General features: G+C 34.4%; 1 protein-coding gene across 1 annotated transcript; it reads left to right on the top strand.

Annotated features, from left to right (window-relative positions):
• Nucleotides 1-209: 209 nt before the first annotated feature.
• TESMIN (testis expressed metallothionein like protein) lies at nt 210-14,851 on the top strand. The gene is made up of 12 exons (XM_085298377.1): nt 210-686; nt 2,667-2,784; nt 4,338-4,396; nt 5,359-5,517; nt 6,178-6,298; nt 7,742-7,818; nt 9,341-9,432; nt 10,135-10,206; nt 10,775-10,877; nt 12,363-12,500; nt 13,070-13,245; nt 14,689-14,851. Exons 1-12 carry the CDS (start codon nt 210-212, stop codon nt 14,849-14,851), a joined length of 1,755 nt encoding a protein of 584 aa, XP_085154503.1.
• The last annotated feature ends 6,536 nt before the right edge of the window (nt 14,852-21,387 follow it).

Here is a 21,387-nt window from a genome sequence, read left to right on the forward strand (position 1 = left end):
CTCTGAATTGTTAACGTGTTTAAAAGTTAGAAAGGTGGTTTCACTGTTTCATTTTAACACATCTTAAGTATTATATGTAAATGTTTGGTTTAAGGCTATTTCGTTCATTTCTAGATCTAAAAGCTGCTCTGAAGAATACTGAATTAGAAGAGTTAGTTATCTTCAAAGAAAAAAACAGATACAAACCAGCTGAGAGTCTGTCTGTGACTATGGAGAATCAGATACTACTTGACATAAGATCGGTTATAGACAGTGGACTTGTGACTGAAATATTTAGCCAAAATAGTCCAGTTAGTTCTGAAAACTTTAATTTGGAAACTGCATTAATTAATAATCCCATTGAAGAGGGATTGTCATCTAATCAAGACAATCACTTATGCACCGTAGCTGTGGGAGAGACTTTGTTAGATCATTTTAAGTATCCTCTTACTTTTGAAAATCAAAATACGCTAGCAAAACTTGAAATATATCCACATGGAAACAGCAGCTGTGACAATGAAGACCTTGAAAAATACAAGGAATTGAATTTCCCAGAAGAAGCTGAACGTATGCATTCACCTTATCTGCCTTCAAATAGTGTCCATTTTCTTTCTTCTGTAGTGATGCAACATAAAAATTGCAGTGATCCATCTTCAAGCATTTCCTCTCTAGAAGGAACAGTCGGTCAGAATGTCAGAATGATACCAGTAAGATTAAACAAAATAGGAATTTTTRTATAGCGATGTTTATTCATGATTTAAGTGTACGGAATTAGTATGTTAACTTTAAATGTGGTGTGGATCCCATATAAATTTTATGTCCTAAATTTTATACTGGAACAAATTTAGTAGTAAATACAGAAATAGATTTCTCTGTTATATTGCCAAATATAGCATGCAGTGAATATATGCTTTTGGCTGCTCTTTTTCTGTCCATTTTTTGAGACATATTTTAAAGTAGCTGGGTTATTATTTGGTTATTAAAAAATCTTACTGTGTCTCAAATGTATCCACTTCAGTTTTATATATTATTATCCACAACAGCAACTATTATGAATTTGTATAAAGTACAACTTGGGTATTACCTTTTGTTCTTTTGCACCACAGATGACATATATTGTCATCTTAAAATTTAAATTCCAAAGGAGTAAAAAAGTAATTTACTTAAAATAGTAAAGTGTGGCCTCTATTGTTAACTCTCCATGAGCAAAGTAGCTYTGTAAGAGAGATTTTCTGTTGCTTTTCRAAATTGATTTTTTTTTCTATTTTAAAGTTTAAGTTTCTATGTTGGATAAATGACTATCTGGAAAAGTGTAGCATAAAACATTTGTGATCTGCACAGGACTAAAACCGTCATCAGTGTTTAATGCAGACTATTTATATTTAGGATATTTCTGTGTGCTTACCTTTTTTCCTTTATAGCTGCAGAGTATCTGAAGAAATCCCCAAATTTTGTTTTTGTACTGTGGCTGCTTCTCGGAGTCGTCTGTCCTCTGAGCAGCTATCTTGAAATGATTGAACTTCCATTTGACATTTGTTCCACGTAAATATTTTAACGAGGTTTGCCGCTCAGAGAGTCAAAAATCAAAAGCATAAAAAAACCCTAAACTGGCAGAAAGGACTGGTCTCGGAGCGGGCTCTGAGGTTGCCCTGGTGCCCCCAGTGGAAGCCGGACGGCAGCTGCAGGGCTGGCAGCATAGGAAGTCTCCCATTGAAGAAATGGGGAGAGGGGGAGAGGCCACGCCCAACCCACTCGATTTCCYAGTGCCGCTTCATCCTGAGCTACAAGTCTACTGTGACAGTTATCTTACGTGGTTTAGTTTCCTTTCTGATTTGAGATGACAGTTTTGGTTTAAAAGCATCTCTGTTTTTGAAGGCTGTTTGCACATATGTCCAATAAAATCAATAGTCCTTTAATAATCTAGATCTTCAATCTTTTGAATCATTAATGAGATTCTGAAGGCTGTGGAAGCCTCTGAAAAATAAAGATGTGATTAAGGCATAGCAGTTGGTTTCTTCAAAGTCAAGGTGAAGATAATGAGAGTTTGTTAGGCTCCACTATTCTGTATAAGGGACTAAATTATAAGACTTGGAAAATGTCTTTCTGACCAGCTGTCTTCCTATTGTTTAGGAGTCTGCATGAATCCTRACTCTACACTGTTTCTTAAAAGTCTTAGCACAATCTTACAGTAAGGTTATGAATGCTTTTACTGAAGTAAAGAAAGTTAGTAGGCTGTTTATGTGCTGCTTACTTACCCTCCTAAGCTGCTATCTGTATTAAAAAGAGGAAGCAGAGCACATACAGATAGAGAGCAAATTGTCTATTTTGAACAATCTCAATTGTAATTTGACACTACAAAATTGTTGGCTTGTGTTCTGTTTTCTTTTCACAACCTTTATATTTGAAAACAAAAATGTAAGTATTAAGTACAATGCTATTATAACTGTATTACATCCAAACCATAACTCTATGGTGAACAGAAAAAACAATCATATTCAGCTTTCAGCAGTATCAGCTAATGCTGAACAGACTGCAACATTTATATGCCTAATTACATCCTGACAATATAAGTAACTTTCAGTTTTCAAGATTACTGTAAGTCATTTTTTTTTGCTTGTTTGTCTGGGTTTTAAAAAATTCAATATTTATTTCATAGAACAGTTGCAAATAAACATTCTTTTCTTCAGGTGTTCAGATCATTAATACCTCCAGCTGCAGGTGAGAATAACTGTATTTGTTATGATCAATTCAAAGGAATCCATAACAGTTCTATGCAGACACAAAACTTGCCAGATTGCTTAAATGGTGAGTGCTCAAAGTGGCTAAATGTCTTTTTGGGTTTTTTTTGGCTCCTCTCATAAGCTTAAAGAAAGATATAAATAGATACATACAATAATTTGTGGAGATGAGAAATTGCAGCGTAAGCCTTTGCTTACCTAGTGTGTTAGTATAGCTAAAAGGATTTGAGAATGTGTCACTGCTGTTCATATGTGTTTATGTTGCTTCAACGATGTAGTTTAGTCTTAGATTTTTCCCCTCCTTCCATACCTCTTCCCCATTCCTTCATGCTCTATGAAGAAGGTATTCCTCCCTGCTGTACAATTTTTCTTTTGGATTGAGAGGAATAAAGTTATTTCATTTTGGGGATTGACCACAGATAATGAAATTTAGACAGGTTGCACCCATGCTGCTAATGATRTTAAGCTCTTGAGTAGCTGTTAGCTGTGTTCTGCTCATAACTTTTTCACACCCTACTTTTTCACCCTACTCAGGGTTAAACCGACTTCCAGATTTGGTCTTACAAAGTGAAGTCTGACTGGACCAAGAATAATGAATGGTCTATTTCTTATTTGCTACTAATTTTGTAATATTTGTCTCAAGTAGTTTATATTTGTGTGCTGTATGTGTACTCATGACATTTCTGATTACTATTTTGTRTGTTTTCTCTTTGGTGTGCACTTTTTTAACAACCAGAAATGTTTTGACATTAGAGACAAATTTACTTTTTTATCTGCTCAGAAGTTTTTGTTAGAGAAGTGTCCCTCATCTGTGAGGGATTTTTCCTTTCAGGATTTTATTAGTAGTCAGTTTGTGCCTGGCTCTTCTACAGGTACAGGGAAAATGCCAAAGATGGGGAAAGAAGCCTTCATCTATTATTTCTGGCCCTTATTCAAGTGCCAGCTTGCACTCATGATGTGTAAAGAATGTCCCTTGCTTACTAGAAACCTCAGAATGAAGGGAGAAAGATGTGGCTGGATATGCAAAGCTCAATTTATATGTGTATTGGAATCATCCTTCAGTTTCTTGTGCAACCCTGCTAACCTGGGGCTTATGGGAGGAATTGTATCCCTTTGAAGAATGATGCCTCTGATCTCCCTTTTGGGGTACCAGCCCTGTGTGTGAGCCAGGATCAAAAAGACAGAGTCTACTATCAGGTAGATGCCATTTTATAAAGCAAATGTTCACCAGTTTCTCTTTCGGGTGTATATCTTTTTTTATAYGCTAAATCTCCTAGATAGCAACTGAATCTCCCTTTGTGCGATAGCAATATGCAGTATTTACGTTGCAACTGACATATTAATCAGCCTTGCTAACATAACATCATTGCTAAGTGAATTTTAGCAGAAAGGCACAATAAACCTTTTGAGAAACATCAGACAGATCCATACAGAAGTCTTTTTTTCCCAACAGTCCTGAAATGAAGTCTCTTATAAGAGAATACTCAATATTTCTTTCATAAGAATGCAATACTGTAATGTCATTGAAACCTCTTTTCCTCTTACTGATACTATCAGGGGGCTCCTAGTATATAACACTGGCCTCTTACTAAGTAAAATGTTCTCTATTTTGTGTAACAGAATCTTCCAGTGGTGTCTGTGGCTTACCTCAGGCTAGTGCTTCTGTGTACGATGAAATTGTAAGTATGCCTGTAAGATTTTGTTGTTATTATTGGAATAATTTGTTGTTTATTTTCTATTTAAAAGCAGAAGTGTTGAATGTCTAAAACAGAATTTGTTATGAGCGCCAGCARGTAAAAGGTTCTTTCAAATACTGATCTGTTTCAAAATCTGATCTATTCATGAAAGAGAAAGAACAAAAAATGGTGCTCCATAGACTTGATAAACTGCTACACAGTAGAGGAAGGGAGAACAAAAACTGGATTTTTCAGTTGTTTCTGTTCCTGTTGGTTCAAGTCTAGTTGACTCCCATCTGCCAGTTCTGGTTCTGGCCCATTCAGACCAATTAAGGATGGGGCAACTCCAAGATAATTTAAGGCCACCTGAACACATTCACCCTCTGGAACTCTGCCAAATACCGTTGGGCAGCTGATTACTGTCTGAGTCTGTATGATGTGCAAAATATACAAATGAGCAGAATGAAGCATGAAAATCCAGTTTTAACATTAGCATTCCCTAGCTGTTTAGAGATTTTCTTTGCAACTTTACTATTCTCTTAGAMGGCTTGACTTTTTAAATATCATTTCCCAGATTTGTGAAAAACAAACTAAAGAAATTCAGATATTTCATGAAAGGGATATTTTTCAAATTACTGGGATATTGAAGCCAAGTTTTTCAAGGCCATCCATTCAGTGTTTTAATATGTGCACTGAAGGGTGCAAGGCTTCATCTGGAAGTATGACTTTTATGCAGAAGACACTATAATAAATTAATGGATCAGCAAGATGGATAGTGAATGGTTTTCAACAAGACTATTTGACATATAAGACATAACTATTCTCAATATATTACATTCGAAAACAATCTTTGCTTTAATATGCATGGTCTGTGCAGTTAAAATTTGTATTTATTGTATTTGCATTGGACTTTAAAGTAGCTTTTAAAATATGCCTTTTAATATGTAAAAGTATTTATTTTTCAGGCTGAAGTAAGAGAGGCAGTTAGTAATGTTATGGAGAATGACCAAGATGAAGCCATTTTTCAGAATTCAAATGTAGGCGAATCTAGCTGCAAGTTATTAGCATTGCACAGTGTACTGGAGGAACCCAGCTGTTCACACAAAAATGATTCCAATCCTGTGGTAATTACATCCTGAAATTGATAGCAGAATTATAAGCTAAAGGAAGTTATTAATTTATTTGTAACACTCTATCAGCAAAAAGTCCCACTTACTGGGTGTTGTACCAAGAATAATAAAGCAGTGCCTTCCTCACACTCATCTACATTGTATCTAGTGATAGTGATATTTTATTTATAACTTATATTATTTTCTATTTATCAGCTAGAAACAAATAGGGCAATATGAAAATTACTTCATCTAAAGGGAAAATCTTGATTTACAGTCATAAATCAAAGAAATGAAACATGAACATGAAACATGAATTATGGTGGCATGTTCTGGTCAGGGAACTGAATCCTAAACCAGCATGCTACAAAACTAGCTAGAGTAAGTTCTCCAAAACCTCATAGAGCAGTCTAAAGAACCAGAAATCCATCTCACTTGGGTTGAGGWGGTATAGTGTCATTGCTCAATAGTTGCTTCCAAAAACAAACAAATTGAAAATAATGGTCAAAAAGAAAACATCTAAATGCATAATGATCCATTTATCTCGGACAGAGATTCCAGTCTGTGATTATGCAGTTTTATGAGACAGATGGTACTCTTATGAAAACCTTTGTATCTGTATGCATAGAATTACTGTTTCTTGGATGAAAGCTAATCATTAGTTATTTATTCCAGCTGATATGCCAGTTGGATGGAAGTACTCAAATACTCTGTATAAACAGTTCTGGCACAAGAGAACTAAAAACAGTTCATTTAATTCCCCAGTATCAAGACCAACATAATTATCTTCAATCAGGTACAATGAAAATGAAAATTATCTCTAGCATGTCAGATAGTGTATCATAGATTGTTAATGTGCAATTGCGTAAGTTATATTCCTAAGCAATGTCAGGCTGAGATGAACCAAAGTAATGCAGCTATCACTGCTTATTATTTTACTTTATTTTATAGTGCCTGCAGAAGTGCTAGGCACTTCAGTGAAAATAACAAGAACGATGTAATAGGTATATTGAATTTAATGAAAGTTGTTAGTATACAGGCTGCTTTCTGTTTGAAGCATTTTTAGCATATGCGGCTGACATATCTGCATTTACCCTAAATCGCCACCGTATGTCACTATTTCTCTATGAATGAAGAGCAGCTTTGAGGACTGTGCTTGTACTTTAGCCTTGGGATTCTCAATCTGTAGAGTATGTGTCGCTGATTTTTATATCGTTMTGTGAACTTGAAATTCTATCAGTTTTTAAAGAAAAAGTTTTCTGTTTTACCTATTTAGATGTTTAGTGGAGTAATACATTTTCCTTTGATCAGTACTACAGTATGTAAGTGTAGGTTAATTTTAACTTAAATATTTCTTTTCCTAAATATAACTTCCTCAACAATGTTATTAACATTGTTTATTTCATTWCTTGTTTTTAATACTATAAAATGCAGAAACACTTAATGGTGCATATGGATAGCAATGTGAAAACAAGGCCTCTTARTATTAGGCACCATACAAGCACTGATTGCATCTCTGAATAGTCACTCCAGATATGGATTCTGTTAATTAGAAAATAAGTACAATTGTAAGATTCATCTGGTTATCTCAGTAAGCCTGATGTTTATTTTCTGCACAGGCTGGGATGCTTGTATACTTAAAAGCACTGCTTCACCAGGACTTACGCAGACTCACTCTTACAGCTATGGTTTTCTCCATGGGCTTTTAGTAGTATTTTTTTATAAGCTCAGTACCTCCACTGCAGACGTTCTCTCAGGACTTTGGAAAGTCATAAAATAAGAACTCAGCATAAACATGTTTAAGTGTTTCTGCCATTTCCTTCTTTTATCAAAATAGTTTAAGACAGTGTCATTTGAATTTATATGTATTTGATGTCAGAGTGAAAACAACCTATGGTCAAATTCCTAGCTAACAAATTGTTGGATACTTTTTCTTACAGTTATTTGTGTGTGGTGAGGTTTTTATTTTTCTTTTTTGCAATAGGAAAAACATTGTTGAGAGAGAAATTATAGGCCCTTCACTGACAATGTTTATCGTAGGAAGAGTGTAAGTTTGTTTTCTAAACTATATTGTAGCAAAAAGTGCCAATAGAAGACAAACAGGAAATGCTTATTTTTAATAAAAGAAGTTGAAGTTTCCCATTTGTCTGTATGTTTCATTCAAAAATTATTGTGTATAAATGAAACTTAATACACTGTGAGTAGGTCTGCAGTCTTCAAATAAGTGTCTTCTTTTCAGATGTGGGCCACCCTGTAGCAGCTGTACTTGGGCAGTTTTTACCAGTCCCAGGTAAACTAGATTTGAATGAAAAACAGGTAAAGAAACCTTTTTCTATAAATTTATTAAGCACAATATAAACTAATTTTCCTTTTCTTAAAATGGGTGGTTAAATATATGTAGGGAAGTAACAATTATGTGTATTCTCTAAGGAATGTTTGGTTAACATATACACTTATAATTCTGCATCCAATATACTCCCTGTATATAATGGCTTCTGATTTCAACATTTTCTAGAAATAATACCAGAATTAAAATCACAGATTTCTATGCGAAATAAATTTATTACAGTTTTGAGATCTTGAATTCAGTATTTATGTAGATTTTTACTTCTGGAAACCATGCTAAGACTTTTCTGAAGGATAAAGGAAAGCATATTGACTTTTACCAGAAGAGGAGGAATATTTTCTTCCAGTAGGATTTCTTACTCTATCCTCTTTTGATTAAAGTTTAATGGTCATTATTTTTACAACCTTTTTTTTCAATTATTTTGTTGACAATGGAATAAGTAGGAGAATAGTATTRCAATTTATTTTAAATAATGAAAGATGAACAGAAGGCTAATAAACTTTGGAGCTGTTTGATTTCTAGTGTAAAATCACTACTTCCAACAGTTTCTACAATGTTTCTGCTTCCAACRAAGCTGTTAGCAATAATCACTGCAAATTTTTACCTGAAAACTTTTTATTTGTGTGAAATGAATGTGTGATGTYGGTACAAACATAGCAGATGATTCATGGATAGTGGCCCCTTTCATAAAAGAGGGATAGAAAGAGTCCCAGGGATGGATGGAACAATCAACTATAGTCTTTCATCACTAAAGATAAAATAGCTGCAAACTAGTGACTATCCTTTCTGGAGCAATAACATAGACAGCTCATAATTCTTCTCTAATTTCATCCCCATTCTGTTCTTCCCTAGATTTCTTCTCTTGCTATAAATATACTCGTTTTCCTCATCTTGATTGTCAGCTAGATTAATCAACAATTAAAATAAATGTGATTTACAATGGTTCACTGCCCTCTTCTTTTACCTGTAAACCCAACATAACCTTTCTTCCCTTGTTTCTCCACACATCAAGACCATTATTAATCATATGTCTGTCAAAGAGACCAACTGATCTACAGTCTGTTCTGTTGGCTTGTGAAATGTTTCTTTTTTAAAGTCTTCATTTGTCTTCAACCTATTTACATATCATATTTCAGCTGAATTTAATATAAATCGTCAATTCACTAGCCAATTTCAGTTAAGTACTGGAATTAAAAGTAATTGAACCTAGAATTATCAGTAAATTGAAAATAGTGTGCCACCAATGTGCAACATTGAAAGCTGTTCTTGGTTCTTTGCCCTGGGAGATGCAGAGGTCCCAGCATATTGAGCAGTTTCAAAAAGAAACGCATACATTTTTGATAGCTCTGTGCCTTTGTGAGTTTTGTCTGTATCCTTGATAATCAAATCATTCCTGGAGCATTTTCACTGTATTACACTTTCTCTGCTAACTTACAGGAGTATTTTTAAAAACTTAATCTAAACAGGTTATATGCATTTTATCTTGAACAGTTTGAAAATGGATCCTTACAATCAGTAGCTRGCACTGCCACATACCATTCAGAATCGAATCTGCAAGGACCAGTGAAAATGACTTCAGTTGGGTAAGAAGTGTGGAACGTTTAGTCCACAATTACTTTTGAATTTTACACTGGTAATGACTTCTAGACGTTTCTATATTACATACTTTTTCCTTCTTCTAACAAAAATGTAGTTCTGTAAGAATGCTTTGTGTACCTATATCAGTAGTCATGATGCCATTTGCTGGCAGTCAAGACTGTATCACCTGCTTCAGGGTTTCTTAGGATCAATGCAATTGTGCTATCCATATGGCTGAAAATCATTTAATTTTCTAAGTTAATTGGTATATTTCCAAATTAAACTACTGTACAATTTATATACAAAACATTTCTAATATTATTGTATTGTATTTTATTTCTAATGCTATTGGAACTCTTTTAATGTTTAATTGGAGATCATTTTTAAATAAGAGGCAGATGTAACTCCAATGTGAAAGGTGAGAGAGCTTTGCAGTTGCACAGCCATTACTGGGTTGTATGATTGGGAACTGACAGTCACAGGTGGTGACAGTTGATGGATAGAGAGAGATTACAGGTTACTTCCTCTTCTCTTTTCCTTACCCCACCCGTGGGAGTCCATGCTTGTTAAATACTACTGATATTGATGTTAAAAAAAAAAATTAGTATTTATTTTATACTTTTGAAAAAATAATAATTAATTTCCATACTAATTGTATTTGTATAAATTTTCTTTTTCTTTTTTTTTTCCTTTTTCTATTTTTATAGCTTACATTTTGGCTCAGGGGATACAAAGTCTAAAAAACCATGTAACTGCACTAAATCTCAGTGTCTGAAATTGTAAGTAATAGTTTATCAGCATTTGATAAATGCTATTAGCAGTATATAGATGTCAGGATAATCATACAATAAATGTGTGTTTTCAAGTGAAAATGAGTCCAAAGTTACTTATCTAATACTGGGCTAGAGAGATCTACAGTTGATAAAAACTAGTGTMAAACATGCTCAGAAATCAGTACAGAGATGTAGATGATTGTATGTAGTCCAAAGTATGAAAAATAAAAAGTGAAGCTAAGCTGTATAGCTCAGAGTATATGTGGAAAAAACACATATAATGTAAATGCTGTATACTGAAATATCATTTCTTTGTCTCACTGCTGCTCTCACACGTAAATAATACGCATACAGAGAAGCACACGTGATAATTAAAATTTTTGTAATTGATCATGTGGGTATATTTTAGAAAATGTAAAATTGAAAGAGAAGCTCTTTGTCTATGTATGTGTGTGATTAAATGACAGAGGAATATTTTCCATGTGTAGAAACCAGAAATTCTGCTTTGAAGTAGAATAAACTTAAAACTAGTTAATCTTTTTATTTCTTATGTTATTTTGTATGTTCACCATAGATATTGTGACTGTTTTGCTAATGGTGATTTTTGCAACAACTGCAACTGCAATAATTGTTACAACAATCCACTTCATGAAATTGAGCGATTTAAGGCCATTAAGGTAATAAAAGTACAGTACACATTGATACTTGCTTCATGTGTGAAAAATACAKTATTTTTTTTTTATTTACAGTATTTGGAATATGTTATTTTTAACATAAATGAAGTAAAGCCAAGTGTTGCCTCCATGTTATTCTTTCAAAGAAGAACAGGGATTTTTTTCTTTCCCTTTTTGGAACTTCTGCTGCTTTGTATTGTAACTAATGGTATGTTAGCGGAATGGTAATTTTTATTCTTGGAAGGAACTGTGCAAACCCAAATTTCATTTCAGAAAATGCTTTCCCTTGAGGGAAAATATATTGTGCCCCAAAATCAGACAGTAGTCAAAAGAAACCGAATTATTATTACCCAAATTATTATTCTCCCTGGACAGATCATCTGCATTTGTCTGTGTGGCTCTCTTTGGATAACCTATGCAACAATCTGAAGGAAGCTCCCATGGCAGCAATGTTGAACCCTGCTCTGCTGAGAAGCGGGTTGCTTCTATACTTGGAGACCCTGATTTTATAGTTTCATAAAGAATAATATGTGGACTAATTGCTGTGTATATATGAAACTGGGCAATACTTTAATATATTAGATATGTATTACATTATGTTGTAAATTTTAAAGTGAAAATAAAAATATTCTTCTGCTTGTACTCTACAGTCAGGATGTGTTACTAGCTTTGGACTCCTTGTATGCAACTCTCTAGAATAGAACTCTTTTGTATCGTTCACATTATCTCTGGCTTGTAGAAGAAGTTGATCGAATTAGATTTAGAACTTTGCTRTATCTAACCATTCAAATTCAGAGCAGTTTTTGGTATTAACCTCTAACAACTAGTTTTCAAATCAGATGTTCTAGAGTAGCTGAGCTGATGGGGTTGGTGAGGTGTAAGCACTCTCTCCATTGTGCTGAGGGCATCCTTTAGAGTAAAAGAGATCTTGCCTCTCCCTGCAAAGAAAATTCTGTTTTTTCTGCCATCCATAAATATTGTGCATAGAGGACGTACTRGTTTCTTTAGTTTGCCTTTTAGCAAATCATGGCATCAAGAGGTCTTAGGGCCTAATTAAAATCTATTATTCCAGTGGAGTATCCAACACTGATTTCAGTAAAAGGGCTTTATATTGGGCCATTAACACAACAAGATAGAGTTAAACCTCCTGAGATGTGCATGCCAATGTATTCAAGGGTGCTTTTTTCAGTGAGAATTTTTTATTTCGAGTGAGAGTGGCTTCAGCAGTGAGAGAAAAGCAGTCCTAAGAGAAATGTAGATGAGGTCATTTTGGATGTTTCATAAAAACAATGCAAGCTGCTTCCTGGTTTTAGAGTCTATGAATTCCTGCTCTCACATGCTCTGGAAGACACCTATATCCATGTACCTCATACCACTAAGGATGAGAGTGGCAAGTAAGAATTTCTTCATTAAATATTGGATTGCGGTCATTCAGGTGCTTAAAAATATGTCTTTGAATTTCTTATAGTCTAATTCCTTCTGTTTTAGGCCTGTCTTGATAGAAACCCAGAAGCTTTTCTACCAAAGATTGGGAAATGGAAACTGGGAGAAATTAAACCTCGCCACAACAAAGGATGTAATTGCAAGCGCTCAGGATGCCTTAAGAATTATTGTGAGTGCTTTGAGGTCGGTCAGGTGAATTTTGCTATCATTACTCGTGACCTTAACGTGGATTTTTTTCTGTAACTATTAGTCACTAAAAATAATTATTTCTCCTTTTTTTTATACTGTTCATCATAAAACTTATTGAACATAGAGAGCAGTCTCTCCTTCTTTATATGGCTCTATTTCCAAAGAATTGAATCTGGTTGATCAGCTAAAATTTTCAGTATCAGGTTCTAGAAACTTTTAGCCAGTTCCTTGCTCCAGAATAAATGAGAAATGGTTTTTTACTAAACCTGGTAGTTTCTTTGTATCTGTGGTATTTTGTTATTTTGCAAGGATACTTGCAAATTGAAGGGAGGAGTAATTTGTCCATGTACAGGACAATGGAGAATCATCCAACTCCACAGAGAATCCTTGGAGAAAATTAACTCACTTCCTTACTATGTTGATATTGATGGCCTCACTCTGCAAGTTTCCAAGACCAGCACATCTAGAATAAGTCCTTGGAGATATAGCTCCAGCAGATACTCGTATGTATGTTTAACTTAAGATTTATACACTTTTTATTCTAAGTATTCTATATTTGCCAGGCTAAAATTATGTGTTCCTCTATTTGCAAATGCATTGGTTGCAAAAATTATGAAGAAAGTCCAGATGAAAAAAAACATTTGAATATGCCAAACTACATGGACATTGGAAATAATGAAGGAAATAGTCCAGTTTTAACATCAGCATTTGAAATGTTACCAAAATCGAAGAAAGACAGGTGAATATTTGGAAATGACAGTGCATACATAATCCATCAGTCTATCTGACTTCACTAATTTTGTCATGTAATCATTATCATCTTTTATCTAAGAAATAGTGACTGAAATGACAGATGGCTTGTATAATAGATTTTCACTGCACGTAATTTTTTATTTATAGAAACAAGAGGGTTCAAAATTATCTTAAGGGAAACTCCTTAGGAATATGATATGCAGAATTTATTAGTTCTGCTTACAAACCAGTAATTATTTTTGTATTTATCACAGATTTCATTGTCTCTCTCTTTTTTTTAATCCTTTATCTACCATATATTTTTCCTTCAGTTTCTCCTTTCTTTCATTTGTCTGTGTTTAGTTGTTGATTCATATCAAAACCTTGCCCAAAGATATAGCTAGAAAATTATATTATTAATATAAAGTTTGTGTTGTTCAATTAATTAGCATGTTTATATTCCTCTTCCTCTCACCCTATCTCCTTTTCCTTTGGTCCATCTTCTCTCAATTTTACTTGTGTTGGCAATTTGGATCATAAAATCTTTGGAGAAGGCTATACTATGCTGATGCTCTTATACTTTCTGACAGAGCTGTAGCCCAATCTCTATTTTTGGTTGGTATAGTCAATAGTTTAATAAATAAAATATCTGTTAATAATAATTCAAATTAATTAAAGCACCTCTAAAGTGATTTCAGTGAACTTTACTCCAGGCTCTAAAATGTTCATCATGCATACGGCATATAATCATTTCATTAACCATTACCTAGAAATGATTTTGTTAATTTCAACTTAAAAATACTTTCTGATGATATATTTTGAAAATATTTGAATATTTTCTGCTGCTGGTAATTTATTGATTAGGTGGATGGTGCCAAGTAATGCCCTTACTTGCTTGGATTGTGTAGTAGACTGGGTTGTATGATGTCAGCCCCTGATAGTTTTAAGAGTTTATTCAAAGCAAGGCAGCTTAGATACCATTTTGGGACTTCTTGAGGGACCAGGTACTGTTTCTTTTGCCAGCAATAGATGAATGTACAGTTATACCTGCTAGGCAGTAATGACTAAGCCTTTTTAACATATTTCCTTGTACATGAGATGGAATCTGACCGTTTTTTACGGAAGGAAGAAGAGGCTTGTAGTATTACCTTTCCATGTCTGTACCTATCAGGCAGTATTTGCATGAATTAATTCTGTAGTGTAAATACAGTCTTCCATGTGATTAATTAGAAAAACTCAAGCAATCCTGTGGCAGCAGAAACTACTCAGTACAAAATACTGAGACTACTACAGGGATATATCTTGCAGTAACAGTGCAGCTACTCTGATTCAGCTCTTTGCATTCTAACTCTTAGTTAAGAGTTTTATATACAAACAGTAATTTGTCTTTTAAATTACTTTATATATTTAAAATGGAGTAATTTTATACTAGTTTATTCTTTCCTGCTAGGCAGCCAGCTGTATGCATATCTTGGGAAGAAGTGAAAGCAACATGTACTTGTCTCCTGGTGCAGGCTGAAGAGGCAGAAAAAGGAGGTTACTCTGTTTGTCTAGCTGAACGAATGATCATGGAGGAATTCGGGAGATGTTTATCCCAGATACTACGTGCATAACTTAAATTTAAAAGACTGAAAGTTGAATAATGTTCAACGCGTTATAAAACCAATTAGTATTAATTTTGATATGTTACCACAGTCTCCATAATTTTAACACTCGATGATCTTTAATCTTTYGTAGGATTAATTTCATTGACTTTAGCTGAATTGTTTGTGAATTATGCTGGGATAAACGAGATCAGAATCACACCCAGCATTTTTCAGAGTAGCAGTGTTAGACTAAGCTTAATATATTTTCTGCTAAAGCAGATTTTATCTGTAGTTAGGGTATTCTGGTCTAATTCTTCAGTCTTTACCTAGACACTTATTAACGGTAAGTTTAACTTAAAATGTCTTTACTGGATGTTTATATGAATAGAGATGTAGTAAAAACTGAGTAAGAACCTTAAACTGTAGTGTTATTATGTGAATTGTGAAAAAATTCCATTTCCAGTGGTAGTAAGTAAATCTACTCAGTTGAGCTTTGGGCCTTCCAAAATTTGGCYATCTATTTTTCCTGTTTTAAGATTTACTTTATTTGGAAATTAGACTAACATGATTTGGTATTTAACGCTGAAAAGATGTGGAAAATAATACTCATATTCTTCTCACAACTCCCCTCCCCCAACAGTTTTAAACAGTAGATATATTGGACAGATGATCCTCATAAAAACAGGAGGAAGCTGACCGCCTTTTTCCTCCTATTTTAAAATGCCTTTTAAGAGAATGTGACAGGAAATTTTTTATGTACATAGGATATAGGATCAAAATTTACTGAATTCTACATTTGTAATCCAGTTTCCCTTAAAGCTCAGAATAGATTTGTTTAATTCTTTATTTTTCTTATGTGGACTTTTTCCCTGTGATAGTTTTATCTTCTTTAGCTAGAGTAAGTCTGAAAAAAAATATGTACTCAAAATGATTTGAATGATTATAAAAAAGCTAATGGTGTTTGTTTTTGACATTTTATGATATATTAATAATATGGACTTAGATATATTTAGCATTTATGCTTATAAGAATAAAGATCTTCTCCATGTCTTGTTGATTCATGAAAAATTATTGTCAGGACAACAGGTAAGACTGCAGGCTGTTTTAAATATTTGTTTAGTAATAGGTGTTGGGAGAATGGGGAGGTTATGAGCTGTAGTTGATATTTGGATGGATTGTATTTTATGTGTATATTTTTAATAATTGCTACTGGGGATTGCTGAAGGTCATAGGAGAAAATGACTTCCTGAAGTGCTCCAAAAGRGAGATGGCACCATCTGTCAGCTTCATGTCTTCCTGGCTGTTTCACTTCCTGAAAACCCTTTCCTTGCTTTTGGAATGAATAGTTATGTAAAGGTAATCATTCCCAGAGAGAGTTCTAGGGAGGTTCACAAGGGCCTTTTCATAAAGGAAGCAAAACACAAAGAAGAGGGGAAAAAACTCACCCATATTATTAAACCATGCCTTGGTGAGTTAATCTCAGAAATCAGCTTGCTGGATTCATTCCTAGTAGAGGTGAAGTTCAGTAGAATTAAAGGCAGTAAAAAAGAGACTAGGGTTAGGACTCATGACATAAGGATGGATTAAAAATACGATTAGGAATAGAACTGCAAAATACAAGTAAAATGAAAGGAATGGGAAAAGGAGAAATAAATTGTAAGAACTGTTAGAATCTTTGAAAAAATGAGAATTGTCTCATCCTCAGATACATCTTGGTTTGGATACAGGCATCAAGAGACACCACCATGATGTAAAGTGACAAATTAAACTCAAAAGAGAGATGACCTCAAATGACAAGGAAAAGAAGAAGAAAAATTGTAAGATCGTGGCTATTCAAGAGGTTGGATAATAATAAGAAAGAGAAAAAGATCACAAGGAAAAAGTAAAAGAAGTAATCTAGAGAATTAAAATGTAAATACAGTGGGAAAGAGAAGAAAATACTACAGCTAAAATTCAAGTGTAGGAGTGAATGGAAGGTAGGCAAAGAGCAAAAAGGGGAAATGAATGAGAGAAGACCTGAGCTACAGCTTTGAGTAACTACTCTAGGCTCCCATCTCTAATAAACATAATATAATGCTGAGACTTCCACCCAGGATGCCACTTAAGAACACGCAGGGGAGGCCTTCTGTATTTTCTACATTTTTTCTGTGTAAATTTGAAAAAAAACATAAAAGAGTCAATGCTATCACAGTAAGGATCATGGTGGAAAAGTAACTGTATAAGTGAGAAGGCAGAAGAGGAAGTTTATATAAATTTGAACTAATATAAAAGATAATGCACTAGAGTGTATAAGATTCGTTTGTAGCAACAAGAATCTACTACCAGATTTAAAAATCTGAGACTCATTATCTTTGGGTATTATAGAGAGGTAAAAACAGTTTGAATTAATGTATTTTATATTGCAGATGATGTAAACTCAGTCTATAAAAATGTTGTCAGGCTCTGTGGTGATTAGAAGTGAAATTATATTTTAAAAACAAAAAATTAATACAGAGCAATAGTTGGTAATATAGGATGAAATGGACAAGGCTAGCAGAAGCAATTTCTATTAAAGTTAACAGACTAAAAAAATACATGTTATAAGGGTTTTATAAGCAGTAAAGAAAGCTAAAACTGGCATTGTGTTGTCAATGGGTTATAAGTAAACCATTTTGCGACTAGTAATGAAAATTCTTGAGAACAACATGCGCAAAGCCACAGTTCTGAGACTGTCAGGTAGGAAAGATGTATCAGTTCTCGTAAATAAAAGTAACCCTTTTCTACTAAGAAAAGTTGAGTTTTGTAAAAAATACTGCAAGAGAAAAGTTGACTTGGGGAAAAGAGAATCATAAAACTAGTCCTGAGTAAGTCAAGGAGGTTGAAAGTTATACAAAAAAGAGAAAGAAAAAAAATGTTAACTAATTCGAATGGGAACAYGTGTGCACTCCATTAGGGGGGGAAAAAAAAGTTTTCAAATAAGTTCAGAATTTGCATTTTTTGCTTCATACAAGCATACTGGAAATTAGATAGTAATCAATGAAACTTCAGATGGCTTAAAGTTAACAAGAGGAACTAAAAAGCGCTGCCTCATGTCCCCTGCTGCTTCATCTAGCAAAAGAAATCCTGACCCCTGCAGTTAAATAAATAAAAAGGATAGCTTAGAGATGAAGCATGGATAGCTCTCTTTACAGCAGCTATTGTGCTGTTCTTGGTAAATGATCTTCTCTTTTTAAGGTATTTCATAGACGTATTCAATCTCTGAATATAAAATTATGACATATCAGAAATAATTAGATATTCACATTTCTGAGAAAATTAAGGATGAATTAAAAGTAACAAGTAAGCTCATGGATTCATAACTCCATGAGATACCTACATTTTAACCTTGCAGGTAAAGCAGAAAGACCTTATTGAATCTGGGAATATGTCAGCCTGGTCTGAAAATAATAAGAAATCTTGTATTTTAAAAATGGATAATGTTGGAGTTTTTTGATGAGTACAATAGCAAAGTTATTTAAGGCAAACATATTCATCAAACATCTTTTTCTATTTTATTTTTTTTCCTATGAGTATATYAGACAGTATTTTAAAGACTTGGCAAACTGTTTTCAAAATCTTCAGTGCAGAGACTGGGGATTGGCAAATCAATATTATTTAGGCCCTCGAAGATGAGAAGTCTCTCTTGATCTAAAATAGTGGCCTATAATCATGAAATTCTGCTGAAGGATGTGGTAATATGGTATGTGAAATCTTATTTAGAGGTACGGATTGATACAGATAAAAATTACGTGGAGAACTGAATTTCTCAGCTATATATTAGATGAGAGAGGTCAGTCACAATTGCAAACCACTCCTTGAGATCTCTACATAAAAATTAAAAGATGCTTTCCAGTGCCTTCCCCATTAGTTAGGTTAGTTTTTGATTTAAAAGGAATTTCTCCCTGCAATATCTAACCCTATTTCATCATGGCAGGTGTCATCAAATTTAACCAGCTGTTTCTGAGGATCTTAATGAGTAAAGGTTTCACTTTCAATTTACAGATTAAAAATCTGTTCTTCTGACAGAAGAACACTTCTCTTTTTAGATCACTTGATCCTTGAGAAGCTGATGTATATGGACTCAAAACAAAAAGGCTAATTGTCAAACAGATATATTTTTTAGATATTTTTATCTAAATAAATATTTTTAGATAGACATATAATTTAATAGAGAGCAGGATGCAGAAGAACCTGAAAGCAAATGGAGGYATAAGAGAGAACCTAGGAAAAAACACTGTGTAAAATTCTGGTCATCTGTGCTCAAAAAAGATAATTTGGAACAGGTACAAAGAAAGCCCCCTAGGACAAGTAGGAGACTGGAATATCTGCCTTTAGGTAGAGAGATCAAGGGAGTTTGACTCATTTAGTCTAGGCGAATAAAGGCTGAGAGGAAGTGTGATGACTTTATATACAAATTCAGRGGTAAATATCAAAGAGGGAGAGAAGCTATTTAAGTTAAAGGATAGTATCAGTACATATCATTTAAAGATAGAATGGAAAAATAGAAGTAGTTTTCCTAACCATTCAAAGAATAAAATTCTAAAATTTTCTTCCAAATAGAATAGTCTGGGCCAGGAACTTAGAATGGTTAAATATGGAACTTCATATAGCTATGGAAAGAGTTGCATAATTAAAATAGATTTCYTGGGGATAGCAAATAACGTCCATTCCCATATCCGTGGGATTTTGAAAGAAGAATAGGTAGTTTTTGCTGTATTTATATTATATGAATCTCACACTTCAGGGCTTCTGCTAGTCACCTGTGGCACCCAGAAAAACATTTTTTTCTCCTTGATACATCCTCCTTAGAAAACTTAAGTTCTGAGCACTGACAGCTACTGGGACAAAATGCAGGCAGAGTGAATTCAATAGAGAGATTAAATTCCCCTGTTGAAATACTCAGGCTTAAATCTTCAGTTGGTCAAACTGACTTTGGGATCATGAAAGGATTTTCAGTGAAACCATGTAGGTAGGGATCACTGAAATTTTGTTGTCTTCTATAATGTAGGTCTCCCTGCCATTATGAGTTTCTTATGCTCTGCTAACTCAAAGACCTAGATCGCTGCTGATGGCCTCAGTCCCTGACTCTTTCTGTAGCACRATGTTCTTTTGAATTAATTGGTCCCTGTATGAAATGAGTAAGAGAGTGCTGGGAAGTGTTTGGAGAATGTAGCTTAGACAAGAGTGAAGACCTAAGCTCAAATACAGCTCCTGAGTAAAAGGGGGAGGCCCCCATCAAGGGTTCTCACAACTCTTTCTCACACAAGTCTGATCYAAGATTACAGCTGTGCCATATCAGAGCTGACCTTGAGCACAGGCAGCCAACCCYCTACGAGGCGGGGAACAGTTGCAGAGTCTGTTGGTGCAATTGAGGTTCTGACAACGTGGTCAGAACAACAAATTTATTGTCCTGCTCCAGCTGTGTTGATCAGACACAGAGATGTTAAGCAGGTAYCCCTGAATAGTCCTTTTGTTGTCCTCCCCCCCAAATTAACAAGCGGTCTCCATTTTACTCTTTCCTCTTTGGATCTGGTTTTACTGATTTTAAATTCTTACTTAGTAGTTTCAACCTTCATTAGTGGCCCTGGTAAGTCAGCACACCTCCTTTCACTATTTTTTCACAATCTTCACCCGAAAGAAATTCCTGATACCCTCTTTTCATTTTATGTCTGAAAGTTTCTCCTGTTACTGTCCTATTAGTTCAGCTCCAGGGTGAGGCTGGATAACTGATTTTCTCCTTCTGTTGTTTGTGGTGTCTGGCAGTTTCTCACATCCTTATCCTGTTAGATTAACCTTGGCCAGGCCTGACCAGCTATGCACATACCATAACAATTAGTGAGTATTATTGAAAGCGATGAACTTTGTACTCATATGAAATGATTATACTGTTTGTATTATATTGTACCGCTTCAACAGCGGCAGCAGTTCCTTCTTACGAGGATCATAAAACCCTAATAATGTCATCATTCGGTCTCTGTTTTAGGTGATTTTTATTCASATTTTTTAATTGTAGAAATAAAAAGAAGAGAACAAAGGAGGAAAAAATTACTAGATCTGTTGCAGTAAGGGTTGTATGAATGTTTGGCACTCTGGGCGTTTTTGTATTTCTGCTTCTGAGGGTAGTGATGACAACTCAGCTCATTCTGTAGAGATTCTGTAATCAATTAATATGGCATAGTCAGTCATACCCCGATGACCTTCATTCCAGCCATTGCAGCATGTGCAATGCAACCTGCTATGATGATGTACTTGATTAAGCTATGTCAGAAGGTCAGTTTGAGAGATGCTAATAATTAACAAACGTACTAATTAATTGCACACCACAAAGTTCTGTTACAGAAATGGTGTAGTTTGTGACTAAGGAGCAGAATGGGACTTAGAGAGACCTGAGTTCAGTTCTCAGCTCTGCTACAGGCTTCCAGGCTGGTCATAGAGATATTCACTGAATTTCTTCAGCCTTGATTCAGGAAATATTTAAGTCTACATTGATTCATAAAGTTAAGCATGTTGTAAAGCACTTTCTAAAATAGGACTTTTGTTGTCCC

This window comes from Rhea americana, unplaced genomic scaffold, assembly GCF_003343005.1.
Source record: "Rhea americana isolate MKP2758 unplaced genomic scaffold, rheAme1 scaffold_139, whole genome shotgun sequence".
Lineage (NCBI taxonomy): Eukaryota > Metazoa > Chordata > Aves > Rheiformes > Rheidae > Rhea > Rhea americana.